Here is a 20,432-nt window from a genome sequence, read left to right as displayed (position 1 = left end):
TTCTCATTCTCTTCTCTATAAAATTATTAATCCAAATAAAAGATATAGCCTCGTATCTTTACTTGTAAACAATATATTCAGATAAAGAAAGAGACCCTGTCTTAGATGCAAACATAAGTAAGAGATTTCCTCTAGCTCAATATTATTTCAAATCTATTTTCACTAAAGCATTTTTAAATATAATGTTTCATCACTCATGACGCAAAACTCGAAAATGAAAGGAAAGTAATGCAATTTAAACATCTCATACAACCATAATGTATAATTATTTACTCAAATAATTTTGAGATAAATGATGTTAAAAATAAATTTTTAATCATTAAAATGGGAAATTTAAATGAAAAATATATTTTTTAAAATTTAACTTAATTCATTTCAAAATTTTGGGGAAAAGGATAAAATGAAGAAACCAAAATCTACTTTCTCTACCTTCCACCAGAAGAGGAAAAAAATTGTTCATAATTTTCAATTTTCCCCACTCTTAATATTTATTTAGAACGCTTAAATATAATTTTGTATCTTGTACTAAAATACAAAATTGTTTTTTTTTTCTAATTCAAACTTTAAACCGTACTTGTAATAGAATGGGTCCTTCCTCTACTTTGAAAATCTGTTTGCCAAATAAAAAAAACTACCAACACCTCATTTCAATAATTTCTTTATTAGTATCTAAAATATATAAAATTAATTTCTTAACAAGGACAAAAATATATTTAATCTTATTTAGAAGGATAAAAATGTGACCCTATTTAGAAGGATAGAAATGTGGTGTTAGGTCCGAACAAAGAAGGTATTGTCTCTATTACTTCTCCTTTTGAACCTAAGAGGGTCTTAATGCCTTGCAATAGGATGAAGGATTGTCTTTGTCAAAAGGGCAAAAAAGTAAAATTGAAGAATAAATAAGGGATGAGATAGTTAGGACACAAGTGGATACTAGATTTGGTAAAACCAGAACAAATTGAAGAGGAAGCATGTGTGAAAGTTGTGTACTCAACTTTATTCACGAAGTGTACCCCATCCTCTTTATCATTATTAGGCATCCCACGGACCCCCACCCCCCCATAGAAAATCACTGTTAAGAGTACACTTTATGCCCCCAAAAGTACCTCATTCACAACAATTAATATCCCAGTCACAAGGTTGAGCTCATAATGTATTTACAGCCACAAATTTTGAAGAGAGCATCAATGGATGCGTGGCAAATTCTGAACCGGCTAAGTTGCCTAACGGGTGTTCACCACTGCATTAAAGCAGCTGACTTTTCTCTTCATTTATTATTTGTTGCCTTGTTTGGCATGTGTCTTTGGATAGGAACAAACAAAGTCTACTTGTTGGTTTCATCATGGAATCTGTAACCAGACAGCAGAATAGGAGAGACCTAAAATTGGTAGGTGGGGTGATGGGACCAAATGAGGTAAAACAAAATAGTCCCAACAACAACTCCTAGTTGGAACCTCATTACACTTGGGAAAACAAAAATAATTGCTACAACAGGGTGTTGTTGATCAGGTAGACCCCCTTCTAGTTGGTCACCATCATAACAACTCTTGGTGCATGCATCCATGTCAGCCTGAATTTGAACCCTTGCTGCTCCTAGGAGGGATGCTTGAAATGCCTTGCCTTGATAACTCAGCCAACACACTATCTGTGGAAGGAGGTTTCAGGCCCAAAGGCAAGGGTAACCATGGCTTGCTTACTGCCTCTTTCACAACCTTGTCAACCACCTCCTGTGCCTGCATGCATGCATGGTATAACACACTACATGGTGAGAGATCATTGAGTTTGTTTGGATTTCACTAAAAAACTGGCTTAGTTAATTATTATAAGACTCAACGACTTCATCCCTGTTGCATTCAAGTTTAGCTAGAACTACACCACTTGATTTAGCACTACAAGAACAACATCCATCATGATCTCATATCACATGTGCTTGACTGGACACAATATTATGTATAACTTTTTATCTTATTAGAGAAATTAATCCATTTTATTTCTTTATTTTCTTCTTAGTGTTTATACAAAAGTTTATCAAAGACTTAACTATTGTAACATGCATGCCTGTTAGAAATCTATTTCCAACCTACTTCTAAACGTCCCCAGCTATTTCATGCAATTCTACACTGATTGAGTACAATACACTTAAGTTTCCTCATTGTCATCTTTCTAAGGCTTTTGAGTTCAGTTATAATTTCATCTCAACATGAAGTTCCTGAGAGCCAATTAGAATGCATGTATATATGAGTGACTGGCCAGTGGCCACCATGATCAAGTAGAAAAAAACTGACAGTGTTGCATACCGGATAATGCTCTAAGGAACTTTGTGGCATGGTAAACGTGTGATCTGCAGCATCAGCATTGAGCAACGCAGGCATATTCTGAGGTTTGATGAAAAATATATGATTAGTATCACAGATAAATAACTAGAAAAAATGAATCATGCATAGAGAGACACTAATCATTAACATGCAAAATACTACAGATACTAGGTTAATATCTTCGTTTTGCTGATACTAACCTGAGAGTAGGGAAAAGGAGCTTGAGGAGGTGGTGGTACTGGTAACACTGGACAGCCCCATGCATCTGCATGCATCTGAAAGATCAAGTAACCATAGGTCAAACTACATTCATAACCGCAAAATCGACATCTCACAAGCCTGAGAGCTATATAACATGGAAGAAAAACATCATATTCCGAAAATAAAATATTACCCTTGGAAATGGTTTCCAGTGCCAATTTTCAGCAGTAGGCTGCCACAAGGGATAACCAGGAGAGCTCCAAATCTGCATGCCAGCCGTTTGACTGCTAGATTGTCCCCACATAGGATATACAGGAGCCAGAGGAAGTGTGTGATTAGAATGATATGGAGGAAAGGCCATAATTGGTCTTTGAAGACAATAGCTCCTTTCTCTTTGATTCAACCATTTCCGATCTTCTTCCTTGGGAAAGATTTGTCTCTTGTGCATTCTGTACTTCTGTTTATTTAAAAACTTGTTTCAGTATTGCGGATACAAAATTGATCAACCATAATTCTCAGTAATGTATAAAATGACCTGAAGATGGCTTGCCACATTATGCCTTGTCAAGCCCTCCACTTTCATTAATTCTAATATTCTAGAAGGAATGGCTTGATCAATGCTTAGTTGCTCAACTGCCTTCACAAATTTTTTGTGCAGCTCAGGCGTCCAGTCTACCTGCGACCAAAACAAGTACCAAAACTGTAAGAGTATTTCCTAGATTTCCAATCATAGATTAGTTAAGTTTGACACTTCCATTACTAGTTTTCAGTTAATTATCACTTCATGATTATGAATATCAAATGGAATCATGTCCGAGTTTTCTACATCAACTCTCCAGGATATGCAGGCACAATAAATGGGAAACATTTTTCAAAATGTGTCAGACAGTCACTGTAATTTTCAAGCAAACAGCAGCATGGGCAAGAGGGTTAGAGGAACCGAAACATCAATGAATAGTCGTAAAGCAACTTACTTTCATCTTCTTCCGACTTGGTCTTATCTCACATGAATCACTACGAACACCTACTTTATTTGGAGATTTTGTATTTTTGTCAGTGTTGCTTACAACCTTTCTTTTTTGTGTATGTAGAGAAGCAACACTCTCACCCTTGGAAGTGTCAACTAAATCCACTTCCTTCCTAGCCAAAGTAATTTCCGATTTCCTCTCTTGAGCAGTACTTTCAGTTTCAGCATTCAAATTTCCACATGTAGTTTCGACAGATTTAGATTCTCCATCATGTTCCCCACTTTCTTTTTCTGTTGAGCAATTAGTCTGCTCTTGGCAATCACCATCGTCTAACAATCTTGTCCCATGCATCAATTGTGGGGTTGAAGGAGCTGGATATTTATCATTTCCAGGAGAGAGTACATGATCATTATCAGTAAACCTGGATACTTTCTCTATATCAATGGATACGCTACTTTCATGTTGTTCATTGTCTTTTTGGAGCTGCAACATGGGCACTACAGATTCCTTGACAGGTTTAAGCGATTCACACAGGATACTTGTCCCAGAACTGAATGCCTGCTTGAGTTCAATCACATGAGAAATTATTTTGCTGATATTAAGTTAATAGTAAATACCATGGTAGTATCATCAACATCACAGACCTTGTGAACCACATGCTGCCAGATATTTTTGAGCTTGTCCTCGGAGAGTGGTTTGCTGAGGAACTCAACTGCACCAAGCTTAAAAACAAAATGGAGCAAAGAGTCAAGAAGCTTCCATTACCAATCAGAACAAAAGGAAAACGTACTGTGTCTAGTGAGTTAAAGATCATATTTTGCGCAAATATTGAATGAATCAAATGGTTGAATTTAACTAACTACCATTAAGAAAAAATCCTAAACAATGACAAACAAGATTGCATTTAGCTTAGTTCAAGTAATATAGCTTAAACAATGGGGATGTAAGCTTACCGCTATGCACTTCATCATTGTGTTCAGGCAATGGTTGTTAGAAGTCACTACATGAAAAATTGGAAGTATCACTCGTAAGAAAGTTTACAATGAGCAGAAAACAGCTTTGAAGCAAACTTTACCCCACATTTTCCATGCCATGTTCTCTTCCAGATCATTCATAAATTAAATTGATAAAAGCTACTAAAAAAATGACAAGTTGCAGGTATGAAAACAACAGCATGCAATGCAATACAAACTCTCCCGAATTGGACTTCAAAGGCATATTGATGTTTATCTCCTTATCTGCAACTGGTTTTGGTTCCGCATTCAGACGAGATAATTGATGTGCAAATGACCATTATTATAGAGTAAAGATTGGAGATTTAAAGATCTAACAGAGGTTAAACTAGCAAATTCATTTTGGTCTCTATACTTACTAATGGTTGGCAAGTCCTTGGCATTCTCAAGAAATTTGAAACCTCCCTCGCTACTGCTTGAACTCACCTGCAATTAGGATGAATACATTCGGTTAAAAATGATTTCATCAAAGTTGTACCAATCATGAGATTCAGATATAGAACTTCAACAAAGATACAAGTATCCTCAGAAAGAGCAAAATATACAGGATGACTACAGTCATCCCTTGTGATTAGATTTAAGAACTTTAAAGTTATACCAAAGAAAGAAGTGTATTTTATTTTCTTAAGTTTGGCAGCAACAAGGACCTTCTTTTTCTAATTTTAAATTTTGCAATTACATCATAATGATTTTTCATTATATAGAAAATGAAAATCCATTACCTCTACTATGGCAATGTGGAAGCTTTCAGGTGTACTTGAGATTGCTGACAAGGCTTCATTCTCATCACAGAATGTAGAAACTGTACAGAAACTCGAAACATACTAAACAAATTAATAGACAGAACAAGCATGTACGGGAAACAAGAATGGGAGAGATGCGGGAGACAAGGAGCAGAGAGTAAAAGAACCATGTGACTTCAATAAAGACCAAATTATACTTAGGTTGATCCCCAAGACATAAGATATAACTCCAGTTAAACTTGTTTCATGAAACTTTTTTTTACTACTAAATTCCTGTCTAGGCAACTGAAATGACAGCCAATGTACAAAATTAGTGTAGATTCGATAGTTCAGACACAGTTAACTGACCATTTTTTACACTTCAGATCTTTACAATTTAACCCATACGAGTAAGATAACTGACAAATTTTAATACTTTATATCTTTACGATTTAGACCACATTCAGTTTTAAAAACACTTATATCAGCTTCATAAGGTGCAAAGAAATACCATATGTGAAAAGATAAAGGTATTGTTCCAAATTTTCAAGGCTCCAAAGGGCAACTAAATTTTGTCAAATTTTCTAGGCTCCAAGAGCAACTAAAATCTGAACCACAATTATACCAATTGACCATATAAGGATTGTAAAGCAATGCGGCTTTACAAGATGCCATCGGATAGAAAGATGGGGACCAACTTACCCACTATGGGCCATACGTGGGAATTGTTAGATGTAGATAAAGAAGTGAGCCATGCCATAACAAAAAGATGGAATCCAAAAAGTCTTACCATTATAGTCCATGGCTTCGAGCTTTGCCCTTATTTCGGCAGCAGAAATGCTGTCTCCCTCAAGAAGAAGAACCTTGAGTCCTTTGGGAAAATCTTTCCATTCTTGTAAATCATTGGCAGTGAAAACCATAGCTGGCTTGGCATCGTTTCTCAGTCTCCCCCAGAAAGTAAAAGATCAATACCGCATATCAAAGTCCAATTCCTTCAGCACAACCATGAGATCACAAGCTTGATTCAGTTGGCTAGGCTTCAGCATAAGACTTCATAACATTTAAAAACAAAACAAAAAAAATCCATTGCAAACTCAATTTTGTTAAAATGGTAAACAGATCCCAAATAGCCAACAGAAAATGCAGAACAGTGGCATCAGACCTATAGGTCAGCCCCGAAACAAGGTTCAGATCAAAACTGTCATGCCCTTTGATCATCAATGAAACAGCTGGAAAATCACAAAAATCAGAATCCCACCAATTTTTTCAGCAAGCATTTTCTACGGAAAACAGAATCAAAGACTCTCCTTTTGCATTCTAAATATCCATTGCTGATTCCGCTTTCACAGAACAGTAAACTGACAAATATGTCTTCCCAGTAATTAAATCTCATGACATGACGACCAAAACAAACATGACAGAAAAACAAAAGAAGAAGACTTTACACCAAAAAACGGGTCTGGCAAGCTATCCATAACCGTGACTCCAAAAGACAAGCAGAAAGCTCAAAAGGGTAGACATGCATGCGCATATTTTAACTCAAAATGTACAAAATTTAAAGAAACAACAAAGATGAACACTTGGACATGATCCGAGAGAGAATTAGCATGCACATAAAAAAAAAAGTTTATTAAGAAGAGAGGAAAAAAAGTTTTCACTGTGAAGCCATTTTCATTACCTTGGCACAAAAGAAAATGCTTGTTCAGTTCCATTGCTTAAGCTTTGGTCTTTCTCCTCTTATTGCATTGTTAATAAGCAGATGGGGGAAGGGGAGGGAAGGGAAGTTAAAGGAAGAGGAAAGTTAAGTGCTGGCTTTGGAGGTTGCTTCCTGTGACCACTGAGCAGTTGCCATCAGCAGTTACGGACCACAAGTAAGCCTCTCGAAAAGGTCCATGAACCTTTCTGCAAATTTCTTCAAAGGTTAATATTCCAACACTACCCTTCCTCTGGAGTAGCAGCAACTTCACCAATCAACCAAGAAGAAATGGTTGCAGGAAAACACGCTCAACTACTCATAATGGTAAAACTTTAAGGGGAATAGTTCGTAATTGATGTTGGACTTTTAGAGGTTTTAACCATTTCATGATAAAGTAAGATAACTTCATAACGTGTCTTCTCCTCATCAGTGTCATTAATGGCGTTCTTTTTATACTACTTATTATTATGCATTTATTTCTCTAAAAAATAATTTATGTTTTTAAAGTTGTTGGGTGCCCAATCATCGTGCAGTGATATTATCTGATGGAATAATCTTGGATTAAGCAAGTAGCTAAATATTTCATCAACGACCTACGAAGTACAAAGACTTTTTTTTATGTTTCCAAACCTTTTTTTCTTATTATTGGAGGTCATTTTATTCAAATCGAATAAAGTAGATACGGAATCACAATTTCTTTTCATTTTTCTTTTACTATTTCATGTATATATATATATATATATTAAAAATATTTTCCACTTTAAAGTTTAATAATTTCGTTATAATTTTTTTTCTAAAATTGCATTAAGAGAAAGATACAAGTAATTTTTAAAATAAAATAGAAAACAAAATTTTAAAATGAATATTATTACTCCTTAGATTTCAATTGAAAAAATGTGTTAGTCTCATTCCCTAGAAATCACATTCAGTAATAATTTATAAACATATTTTTTTTCTTTAATCCTAACATGATCACAAAAACTCTAAAATGAAAACCTTCTTAGATTCTTAACAAATTTATTAATATATTATGTAATAAGTTAATAAATTTAATTTATTATTATTTTTAATTATTTATATATTTAAAATCATCTTGAATAAAAATATTTTTAATTATGTTTTTTTAGGGGAACTCTTTTAATTATTTTTATTAACATTGACAAAAGATTTTTTGAAAATTTTATTTTCTTTTTTTTTTATAAAGTTTTCGTGTTAGGCATCACTATGCAACTTGACATCTCAGCTAAGCTAACACCTCAAGTAACAACAATCATCTGCCATCACATGAAAAAAAAATATTATTAAAAAAAGAAAAAAGAAAGAAAATACAAAAATATGGGAGGACTAGACCAAAACCCATATGTTAACACAAACGATACATAGGTAAATTATACCTATTCATAAAGAATTCTAAGAACAGACTAGCTAGGAGTCTATTATACCAATGAAAAGATTCTCTATGAATAAATCCTAAATTAGCCAACTTATCAGCACACGCATTCCCTTCACGAAAAATATGAGTTACCTTAAACCTGATTGTCCCACAAAAATTAAGACAAGTATTCCATCGATTCTGAAGCATCCACGGAACATTAGTCCTAGCAGTAAACGCAGCACAAACCAAGGCAGAATCACATTCAAGCCAGACATTAGTAAGTCCCATTTTTTGAGCTTCCTCCATAGCATGTATAACTCCATAAAACTCAGCAACCAAAGCAGTTTGAACTTCAAGAAACGCTGAAAAAACACCAATAAATTCTCCCATACTCCCACGAAAAATACCTCCACAAGTAGCAAGACCAGGATACCCCCTAGCAGCCCCATCAATATTAATTTTGACCCAGCCTGGTGAAGGAAATTCTCATCTAATAGAAAGAGGACGAAGAACTTTACCACTACGAGTCGTAATACCGAAAAACTTAATCACGTTGAAGTCCAACATATCATTCTTCATTGAAGCTTTAGACGAATTTCCCACTAGACAAGTTAAATCTTTAATTATCGAAATAGCCTCAGAAACCCCAATCTTATCGTGAAATCTAGCATAATTCCTCATACGCCATATCATCCATATAGAAAAGGTTATCCCCGCAAGCTTAATCAATTTAACCAAATGACTACCATCACTCTTAATAAAAGAAAGTAGATCATCCTTATTAGAGAAATGAGAAGTAAGAAATATTTGTCGTACCCAACTCCAAATATGCAATGCGTTAGAACATTCAAAAAATAGATGTTGAATAGATTCCTCTTGCTTTTCACAAAGCGAACACATAGAACATATATGCAAACCCTTATTCTGAATATGTTGATCTGTAAGAAGTCGCCCATGAAAATTTTTTCCAGAGTACTAGAGTTTTGGAAGGCGGAATAAATGAAGACCAAATGAATTTACCCCAACCACCTGGAACTCCTGGTTCCAAGAAAAAAGTCCTAGCCGATTTAAGAGTGAAACGACCAGACTCATTTAGAATCCAATTATGAATATCCTGATCCTCTCTAATCATGATATGATTAAAAAAAAGAGGCATCTGCTGTAAAGAGAAGGAAATATTCCAATCACAACCTGTCCAAAATTGAGAGACTGTATCCGGAATGCTAACACCATCAGATAACCCTGCAATATTTACTAAAGAAGTAGTAGAGCATCATTTATCATTCCAAAAATTAATAAAAGAACCTATACCAACCGTCCAATAAGTATAGTCAAGTATGGTAGAATAAAATTGCTTAATTCCAAGCCAAAGAGAAGATCTATAAACCGTTCGAAATTCATATTTTGATTTAAGAATCCTGGCTTTCAAGAGTAAAGACCAAGATTTGTCGCTTTTTTTTTTTTATAGTTTAGTTTTGACTTGAAATTCAATATTTTAAAAAAGAAGTGATCAATGATTTAGATGATATATCAAAATATAAATGATTTATTATCAATTTAAAATATATTTTAGACTGATTCATTATTATTTGTGTTTTTTAGTTTCATTTCACTGTTTATATATTTTAATTTGGTCTTTTTTCTAAAAGTACACTCAATATAATAATCTTTTCCGATGGCTATTTTTTTTTTCTTTTTCTAGTTATCTATTTTTTTCCTAATTTTGCCCCTGTACCTTTTCTCTCTCAATCTAACCCAACCCTATCTCAACTTGAACACCACCACCAATACCAGAAGAGATGAAAACAGGTGAAGGAGATTTGAATGAAAAGAAACGAAATGGAAGAGAAGCCTTCGAAGTTGCAGAGATGCTAAAAGTTGCATGTTGAAGGTTGGAGTCAGGGTGAGAAATAAAGAGTATAGTGAAAACAAAACAGATAAATAAGAAAAAGAAAATAAAATGGTGAGTAGTTTTTTTTCTTAAAAAAGATATATAAAAATTATTTGTTATAAATTTTAAGTATATAAAATTAATATTTAACTTATGCAATGGATAAACTAAAATATTAATAGAAATAAAATCTAGATAACACATTATCTTGCACATTTTTACATGATTAAAAATTGTTTCAATTATTGCAAAATCACATTTTTTGATAGGGACAACTAACACGCGTGAGTGTAGTTTAGTTTAATAATTGATCCGAATAGATTGATGTTTGTGAAAATATTTTGATATCCAACAAAGAATTTCAAACAACTTAATAACTTGGTTAAAAAAAGCTTGAAGCTAAGAAATAGTTTTAGGAAAGATAATTTATTAAGAGAGTCAAGATATTTAAAGTGAAACTTAAAAAATCATACTTAATCACTAATAATTAAGTTAAAGAAATATAAACTTATATATCTTTCACAGTTTTTAATTACAATATTGACTAATTATTTATAAATAGCAATATTTTAAATAAAAATATCATATTTTTTACTAAAATACTCTTTCTTTAATTATTTTAACTCTAAAATTCCTCAATTTTCTTATAAAAAACTTTTTATTTCCTCAATTAGTTAGAATAGACATCACCTCACAAATATTTTTTATTTCGTCATCAAACCTAAATTCAAAATAGTGAGTGATAAGCTTATCTTTCTTTTATACTCAAACATTAGCATTTCTCTAAACACTTCAATTTTCTTTTAAAAGATTGTCTCATTGTAATCTTACTTCACTCTTTTTCATCCCCTTTAAAAAGTCTTTAAAAGTAACATTTTTTCATATTGAGTTAGTTAAATTTGTGTTTTCAACACTAACAATGGTCCATTATCATGATTTATTGGGTCTTAGTCCACTGGCCATTACCCACAACTTATTTTTAGTATTGGTAACCTTGTGGTACTCTAGTTGTCACTATCATTATAATCATTCATTAGATAATTAATTACAATACTTATTATTTTATACTTGATTATCACAATTTTTTTATAAGAAATAACAAGACCAACTATTTTAACCCCTTTTATACCTCACATACAACTAATTTCAACAATCAAAACTGCAAGTATATCATTCATTTAAATATATAAGTATGTTCAATGTTCAAATATGTTCAATGTTCAAATTTAATAAAAAACAACAGAATCATAAATATGAATCATATACTATGTTCATATTCATTCATTCATTCAAATATAATAACACTTGATCATATGAATATAGAAATTTATAACTTATTTCTAGAATAACTATACAACCATATACTTAACAATCTCATATTACAGGATCAAATCTAAATACTTCTAAAACATATTTCATCTCTCCTTACTTTAGGTTGCTTATTCTTCAAGCACTAACAATCTTAATATATTAAAAATGTTAAAAAAATATACTAAAATTGTCCAATAACCTAGAAAAATGTCATTCTATTAATTAAAACACTTTTTTAAAAATTTAAATCAGTTGAAATAATAAGAATCTGTAAAACTTTACAACATTCATAAAGCAGTAAAAAAAATAAAATAGGAACGAAAACATATTTATTCTAAATCAAATTATAATAAGTCATAATTAATAGTTACTATCTCACCTAACTCAAGAGTCAAGATCAATAACAATTTAAATACATCTTGTTCTCTTAATTTTTTTAAGGCTTAAAAATTTATGACAGAATTTTGAGTTTCAAAACGAACAATATCTTTAAATATGACAATTATCTTTAATTATGTTATCATAACATACTCGAAATTGCAAAACATATGCCTAACATAAAAAAAATATATATATAACTTTAGTACTCAAATGTTAATATTATAACATTAAGAATGGTACTCTAGTTAGCATAGTTAGCATGTATATAAATCTTCTTTCCTAAAGAAACATTAAGAAACATTGACATCTTATAATTATTATTTCATCTTCATGAAACTCCATAAGTCTTATATCAACATTTAGAATGATGATGTAATTGCATAAGTAAAAAATGTAATATATATAATATTCCTGTAAATTAATGTTTACATTAAGGTAATAAGAATACATTATTTTCTAATAAGTATTAGATCGATTTCAATTATTTTAAAAATTATACTATGATTATTATTATTTTAAAAATGAACAAATTTAAAAATATAGTGAGGTATGAATTCTAAATGATTTAAGAAGTATATTAAATGGTAACAAAGGAAATAAGAATTGAAGTAAGATGTTTCCCATGTAGAAGTCCATCCTCATTAATAATGTACATAGCGGGTGGGTACGGATTAATTGCAAAGTATGTATTTGAATGTGCCGAGAAAAATGTTGATGTTGTCGATGTTGTCAAGTTCTTCAATTCATTATTTTGTTCGATGATAGAAGCTGCAACCAAATCTCAGGTTTCCAGATACTGGATGGCCCAATCAATTCACCTCTTTTGTCACATGTGACTCTAACATCTGACACAACCCACCATCATTACCTTCCATGCTTTTCTTACTTTTCTTTTTATCACTTCTTTCTCTTTCTTACTCACAATATTATCTAATTTATATTTAGAAGACAAGAGAAAAAGTGGTAGGAGTCATTTGATTGTTCTTACAAGTAAGAAAATTTTTTCAAAAAATAATGTTCCCTAATTTTTGTTTGGGAATAAAAAAATTAGAATGAAAATGAAATTATTTTGATTAGGGAAAAAAATAGAAAGTTGAAGAAATTAGAAGAATATATTCATTAAAAATAAGAGGAAAGAGATGACAAAGTGAGATTTTTTTAATAATTATAATGTTATTACATCTTATATTATAGTAAATTTAGCATTTAAACCAAAAAGTATTAAACTCAAACATATTGGAATAATGTTTTATATAGTAAAAATACCTACACCTTTACAAATGTGACTTTATAGTTATAATCTTATTATTTACCACTTTCAAATTTGAGTACAACACTTATACCCAAATAGTAACTACCTCAATGTGAAATAATTGCTCAAATCCTTGAAAAGTTAAGTATTTTGCAAAAAACTAAAAGTTGCCATTACTCTAAAAATAGAAATATTAACCTTTTAATTTTAGTGTAAATTACAAGCTATTAAACTATGTTTTAATGAACCAATCATACAAAATAATGCATATCATTTAACATCATAGATATAAAACCTACATTCAATTTTGTTATTACCTTAATCTAATTAACCCTTGTCACTGCCTAAATATATAAAATGTTGTCCTCAAATTAAAGTTCACAATTGCTTAAGTTACAATATTATCATTAATCCACCTGTGATTTGTTGTCATGTCCTCGAAGTTTAAACTTTATCTGTAATTATTTTCACTAACTTCTTAAAAACACCTATTTGCATTTTACTCCATCAATTCCTAATAAACTTCACTGGATAATGGTTCATCATTGTCCACAACATATAGAAAGATATATAGATTACAACAAACTAAAATTATGATTTCTATGATTTGAAAGGAATATCAACGCTTTGTATATTTAAATATAATAGGATATTTTTAATACACAAAGAGTTCTTTTAATTACCTTCCTAAAAATGTAGAATGATGAACAATTTGTACAAACTTTGTGTAACGTCTTCTTTATATCGTTTGTAGTTTCTAATTTTATTAAATTTTTTATACACTGCAAATTTTTTTTCTAATTTAATGATTCTATTTACAAAGTATAGTTTTTTTAACATAAAACATATATCTTTACTCTACTTACTTATTTAACATTTTAGATATATATATATATATATAGATATATATATATTATTGTTTTCAAGAAAAAAAAACCAAAAAACATAAATAGGTGAAAATAAAGATAGATATATAATATATAACATACAAAATAAAATAACCTACATATATAAAAATTTATTTGATTTTGATTTTGATTTTAGAAGAATAAATGTGAATTATATTTGTAGCAACTAGTCTAGATGAAGGAAACTATTCATAGAAGATTATTTTATATTGTCTAAATTTTTCTTTTTTATTTAAAATTTTAAAGATAAATTTCCAACTATAAGTTAATGAACATATTACTAATTAAATATAATACAAATATGTTTACAACTCTTTCATGTTTCAAAAACATGTCCCTTTTCATAAAACTTTAAATATTTATATAAAATTAAAACAAATATTCAAAAGAACATAAACATTTTCATCATTCAGTTTCTCACTGAGGAGTTTTATCACCTGTAACATTATTTGTTCTTGTGTAAATATACAATAATCACAAATTAATGAAAAACACCACAAAACAAATAAAAGGGTAAATTAGTTGTTTTTAAAACTTCTAATGTAAATATAACTTTAAATATCCACGTAAAGTCATTAATTCTCATACATCTCCACATAACCATCAAGTGTCTATCCTAAATCATAATTCATCTTTCTCTTGTCAGACTTCTACGGACTCACAACACATAGACAATTGACTATACTTTCGGAAAACTCGTGTAATTAACTTAGACTCAAAGATTTGCACCTGTCATACTATCTCACTGTGGAATCTACACAGCTATACGCATAAATAATCTTAATATCATCTCTCTCCCACTATGACAAGGTTAATTCATATAATAGGTCAAGTTAGTTATCTTTCAAACAATTTACTCATTCATATGAATCTCCTTTGACTCTCACTACCTGAATAACTTCATCTATACGATTTCATTATCTCAGGAGGGTCAAAATATCTCCTTCTAGACGAATCCCTAGTGAAAACACATCCTAAACAATCTTAACACAATATTTTCTTTCCTGAAAATACTATGTTTTGATTAAGATGCATATTCCACATCTCACAATATCCAAAATCACACAATTAAATCATACCAAAGCTTAGAATTTCAAATCACACAAAAAATATCCAATAATCACATAAATATCTAATTAAAGGATTTTTTAATTAAATAGACATGAAATAAAATTGTACATAATTTATAAGAAAAACTATAAAATATAAATAAACCAACCTTTTAAAAGCAAAGATAAATATTTCAGTTTTAAGTTTTTTTTTTAGATTTTTTTTGTTGCTTGAGCGAAAATCTTTCTGTGTGAGCAAAACTGCACCCGCGAACTACCTAAAAATTTTGGTTTGATTGAAAAGTTCCAGTGTGAGCAAAAATGCACCCGTGAGCTACTTAAAACATTTGGCTTGAACAAAAATTTTCACTTTGAGCAAAAATGCACCTGAGGGCACCTAATATTGTCATTCAATTGTTATTTTATTAAATATACTAAACCAAAGTAACAAAATCTCTGCTATAGTTGAATAATTACTCTAAATCAACATCAAACAACCAATACTCAACAACATTATCCTTTAAGTGATTCATCAAACTATTTAAATACATTCATTTACTTATTCAAATAAAAACAATATAATTTTATAACATCTACCATATATCAAATTTCACATTCAAATCTCAATCAACTTCTAATATACTTAAAACAAACAATCTTGCAAGAAAATTTTGGAATTGGTGATCATGTCACCCCCACATCCAGATCTTCTAACCTAAGATTCTATTGAAAATTTAAACTAACTTCCCTTACTTGAAATTGAGGAGATACTCACTAAGAGTTCAAACTCTGCAAAAAACTTAAAGGTAACTTAACCTGCACCATATAGTCTTTATAAAAAATCTAATTATATCACTAGGACCCTGATCTAACAAAGATTAACCCTAAAACTAAAAGGGTCACATGCAAAGCCTAAACATAGACAAACCTAACAAATTCAAAATTTAACTAAAAGAGAAGAGCAAACATGAACTTACTCTATTAAAGATTTTGGTCGGGCAGTTTGTAATATTCACTGCCAAGGAGTCTGAATGCGGACTCCAATAGTCAAACTAATGAGCAGGAGGTCAGAATAGAAGGGAGAGGAAAGGAAAACAAAACTTCTAGAGAGATGGTGATTTTGAAACCTTAATAACTGAATTTTCTATTTATATGCTATTTTCATTTTAATAATAAAATATTAAGATGTTATTTTAACTGAATTTTCTATTTATATGTTATTTTCATTTTATATGCTAATTTTATCTGTCCTTACATTTATATGTATTATTATATATATAATATGTTTATTAAAAAAATACAACTATTAATTGTTTAAGATTTTTATTATTATATTTATATTTGTCAAATAATATTTAAGAATATAATATAAAACTATTATAATCATAAAAAAATTATAACAACCTAATAATAAAATTAGGAATATCTCATTAAGTAATTAATTAACAATTAAAGTCTTCAGTTTATAATTTTTTATTAATAATAAAGTTTATTTCAGATATTAATATTGTTTTAGTTTATAAAATAATCTATAACTTAAATAATACGATAATTAATTATTTATTATTTTAAAAATTATTTTTTATTATTTTTTAATATATTAGTTATTTTTTTATTATATTTATATTTTTTAAACAATATTTAAAAATATTATATTAAATCATTATAATTATAAAATATATATATATATATATATATAAATTTAATAATATAATATTATAGACACGATAAAATATAGAAGATAAATAAGTAAGATAGTATAAATATGTTAAATATATTTTCTTCTTACTTGAATATTTGGAAAATAAAAATTTATATTATTTGTGGCGCTCTTGTCACTCCAGATTTTTCTTTCTGACTACTTTTTGGTGAATGAAGAATGTAAATTCATGCTTCTATTTATAACAAAATCTGGTAATCATTGCTTCTCTTCATAATTGAATTCTAGAATTAAAATTAAATTATATTCAAATTAGTAGTTTGGTTTCTTTCATTGTTCAAAGATAAGATATGATAAAAGATAAGGACAAGTAATGCATCCACAAAATTTGTTCTCTTCTTTCTTCTTTTTAATATTTATTTATTTATTTATAAAAAATCTTATGAAAAATAACATAAAATTTATAAAATAAAAAAATAAATTAAATATATGCGAAAAAATAAAAATTCAAAAAACTCATAAAAATAGCCCAAACAATTATATTACAAATTTAAACCAAATAAATAAAAAATTAAATAATATATATATATATAAATTATCTAATACGCATTTTTCCTTTTATTCTACTTTATATATTATTACTTTTTTTAATTATATATATATATATATATTTTATGTTATTTTTATTTTTATTTTTTTTATCCTCAAAATTCAAATAACCACTTATTTTATTTGTTTTTATTGACAGATTTTTTTATTTTTTCACATATAAAATAAGTTTTAATTTTGATTTATGACTATTTTTCACTATTATAATAATTTTTTTAATTTCATTTTACTATTTAAAATATGTTTAATTTGGTTCTAATTTTTTAAGAAGAGGTTTATCAAAGGATATTATGTCACTTGAAACCATAAACAATAATAAACATATATTTAATAAACAATAAATTAATATTTTAATTATATTTAATTTAAAATATTATTATATTATAATAGTTTGTCAAAATATATATATATATATATATTCACTTTATTTTTTATCTCAACCAAATCTTTTTCTAACATGTAACAATCTAGATTCCAACACTTCATTTAAATAGTAAATAGTTTATCTATTTTGGATAAACATATCGTACATCGATATTCATATAATACGTTAAATTATTCAATTTAAAAAATATTTTGTTGCATTTTTTACAATTATACAAAGTTATAACATAATTTTAAAAAAATATATTAATTTTTTAAAAATTCAAATTCATTATATAAATTTTTATTATAGTTATATAAATAGGATTTTTTTTTAATTAATTATAAAAAATATTTTCTACTCCAAAAAAATCTGAAACATATTTGTGCATATAAATTTTTATTATTAATTTATATAAATTATAATTATATAATATTTAAATTCGTATATCTATGTTATATTTCTAGATATTTGTGTTCGTGTTGTTTTTAAGTGTCCTTGTATATATTAAATAGCTAACCAAGCTTCTGTTAACATGTGAGGTGTAACAATACATGACATTCATTATTCCTCTTGAGTGATATCATTATTGTAACATGTTATTTTAATTTTTTAAAAGAGTTGTATTAATTTATTTAAAAAAAGTAAAATGAAACTAAAAATAGTAGATAGAAGTTAAAAAAAAAGCTGTTAAACCTTTAATTTTAGTAACATCTTCTAGCGTCCACATCAATATCAATGTAGGAGATTTTAATATAAATTTGTTAGATTAGCAGTTTGTGATGGAAGTGGTGGTTAATTTTGATTTGAAGTGAATAGAAAAGTGCAGAGAAAGAGAAAAAGCAGGGTTGTCATTTTGTGAAGTTGTGGAACATGCAACAATCCATGTGGTCGACTTTAGCGGAAAAGAGACAAAGGTTGAGCTAAAAAGTACAAGTCCCAATGGTGTGTGCAGATTGATCTGTTGAGGCAGTACTAGTAACCCTCTCTTTTCAAACTCTAATCAATCATGCATACATTTCTCTTCATTTCCAGCCACACCTTTGGATTCAACCACTTGGTTCAATCTCACCCACAACTCTAATCACTACCTTATAACTAATAATATACATTCAACTACTAACAATATCTCAACCTTCTAAATATCTCTTCTTTTTTTCTTAAATATAAGAATCAAAGTCTTTTTCTTTCACTCACCTATCACCTTCATCACTGTAAAAATAGGGTTCTTTCTATCTTAAACAAAGAGATAATATCTAACAACATATTTGCCATAATACATTTTTTTTAAGAGTCTACTGTGTTCTTTAATCATATTCCAGTAATAACCATAATTTGTCCCTAGTTTCATAATTAGTCCTTGACTAACACTGAACATCTTATGAAAATTGTCACTGCATGTCTTTTTGATACCACCATGTGTCTAACACATTTCATTTTCATCCTTTAATAGATCTTTTGTCAAATTTGTAGTTCTCCTTTTTCTACTTTTGATACATTAATTTTCTTGCTATCTTCATACAACTCTTCAAAAAGCTTTATAGTGTTTCACTTGCAACTTTTCTGATCTCTCTTTAAGTAATCAGACACCTTACCTCATACCCAATTATTTCAAGCCAATTTTTCAAACAATATCTTTATGGTTTAATATTTTTTTATCTCTTAGCTTAACCTTTTGATTCATAAAAAAAAAAAAATAGTTTCCAAAATGTCTCTAATTTAATTACGATAACAACTAATTATCTTTGGTATCTAAAATTAGTTTCTAATCAATGATTTTCTTGTAGTGTAACCATAATTAACCATTACCATAAATCCTAACCTAAACCATAAAACTTAAACCTAGAGTGATGGTTGCTTTCATGTAGTAATTGAAGTTATATGGTTGTTTGTGTGAAAGGAATTATATCACTATAAGAAAATAATGAAATAGAAACCAATTTTAGAAACAAAAAATAATTAGTTACTATAGTGACTAAATTATAGATCATTTTAAAAACTATTTTTTTTTGTTTCTAAATTAGTTTCTATTATTGTTAAATGATTTCTAAATTGGTATCTAATTAACTACCAAAGTTTTAATTACAAATTATTTAGATTATAAATTTGGTAGCAAAAACTTTGATTGCTAATTAGATACTAATTTAGAAACCATTTAACAATAATAGAAACTAATTTGGAAACCAAAATTTTGTTTTGTCTCTAATTTAGTCACTATAGCAACTAATTATGTTTTGTCTCTAAAATTGGTTTCTATTTCATGATTTTCTTGTAGTGTATATATCGATAATGATAATCATTGGTCTATGTATTTCGATTATGTCGAGATGGATAACACGAATAATATCAATGACGATATTGTTGGTGTGAACTCAATTTAATTTCACACCTACAAGAACAAATCAATTTGTGCACGTGAGTAGCAACATGATGATCCTTTGCATTGTTGTCCATGGATTAAATGTGTTGTGTGTGTTAACTGAAACCACAAACAACATATCGAAGTTTGTACCACAAAAGGAGTGTTGACAATAATAATTGATGTCGTACTTGGTCCACACTAAAAGATGTTGTGACATTATTTGCACGAGACCATAAACATTCATTTACTTATGTTAACGATAAGAGGAACGATGATTGTAAATGATGCATTCTGATCAATAGTTGAGGAACAATTCGCTAAACTTCTGCATATCATTGGCCATAACGTATTTCAT

General features: G+C 29.0%; 1 protein-coding gene across 7 annotated transcripts; it reads right to left on the bottom strand.

Annotated features, from left to right (window-relative positions):
* Positions 1 to 1,087: 1,087 nt before the first annotated feature.
* Positions 1,088 to 7,344, bottom strand: LOC137808159 (two-component response regulator-like APRR2). Of its 7 annotated transcripts, none has more exons than XM_068609125.1 (12): positions 6,898 to 7,344; positions 6,010 to 6,211; positions 5,220 to 5,299; positions 4,857 to 4,923; positions 4,438 to 4,484; positions 4,129 to 4,206; positions 3,491 to 4,042; positions 3,052 to 3,192; positions 2,710 to 2,973; positions 2,516 to 2,590; positions 2,298 to 2,375; positions 1,088 to 1,733 (listed from the first exon to the last, which is right to left on the bottom strand). In XM_068609125.1, exons 2-12 carry the CDS (start codon positions 6,137 to 6,139, stop codon positions 1,566 to 1,568), a joined length of 1,680 nt encoding a protein of 559 aa, XP_068465226.1. In that variant the 5' UTR covers positions 6,140 to 6,211; positions 6,898 to 7,344; the 3' UTR covers positions 1,088 to 1,565. The 7 variants fall into 7 exon arrangements, with proteins under 7 accessions (XP_068465226.1, XP_068465230.1, XP_068465229.1 ...); XM_068609129.1 differs by having other exon boundaries at positions 6,010 to 6,269; positions 6,898 to 7,340; XM_068609128.1 differs by having other exon boundaries at positions 2,298 to 2,380; positions 2,521 to 2,590; positions 6,010 to 6,269; positions 6,898 to 7,340.
* Positions 7,345 to 20,432: the final 13,088 nt, after the last annotated feature.

This window comes from Phaseolus vulgaris, chromosome 3 (genome assembly GCF_000499845.2).
Source record: "Phaseolus vulgaris cultivar G19833 chromosome 3, P. vulgaris v2.0, whole genome shotgun sequence".
Lineage (NCBI taxonomy): Eukaryota > Viridiplantae > Streptophyta > Magnoliopsida > Fabales > Fabaceae > Phaseolus > Phaseolus vulgaris.
The sequence above is the reverse complement of the archived record's forward strand: the minus strand, read 5'-3'. Positions and strand labels throughout refer to the sequence as shown.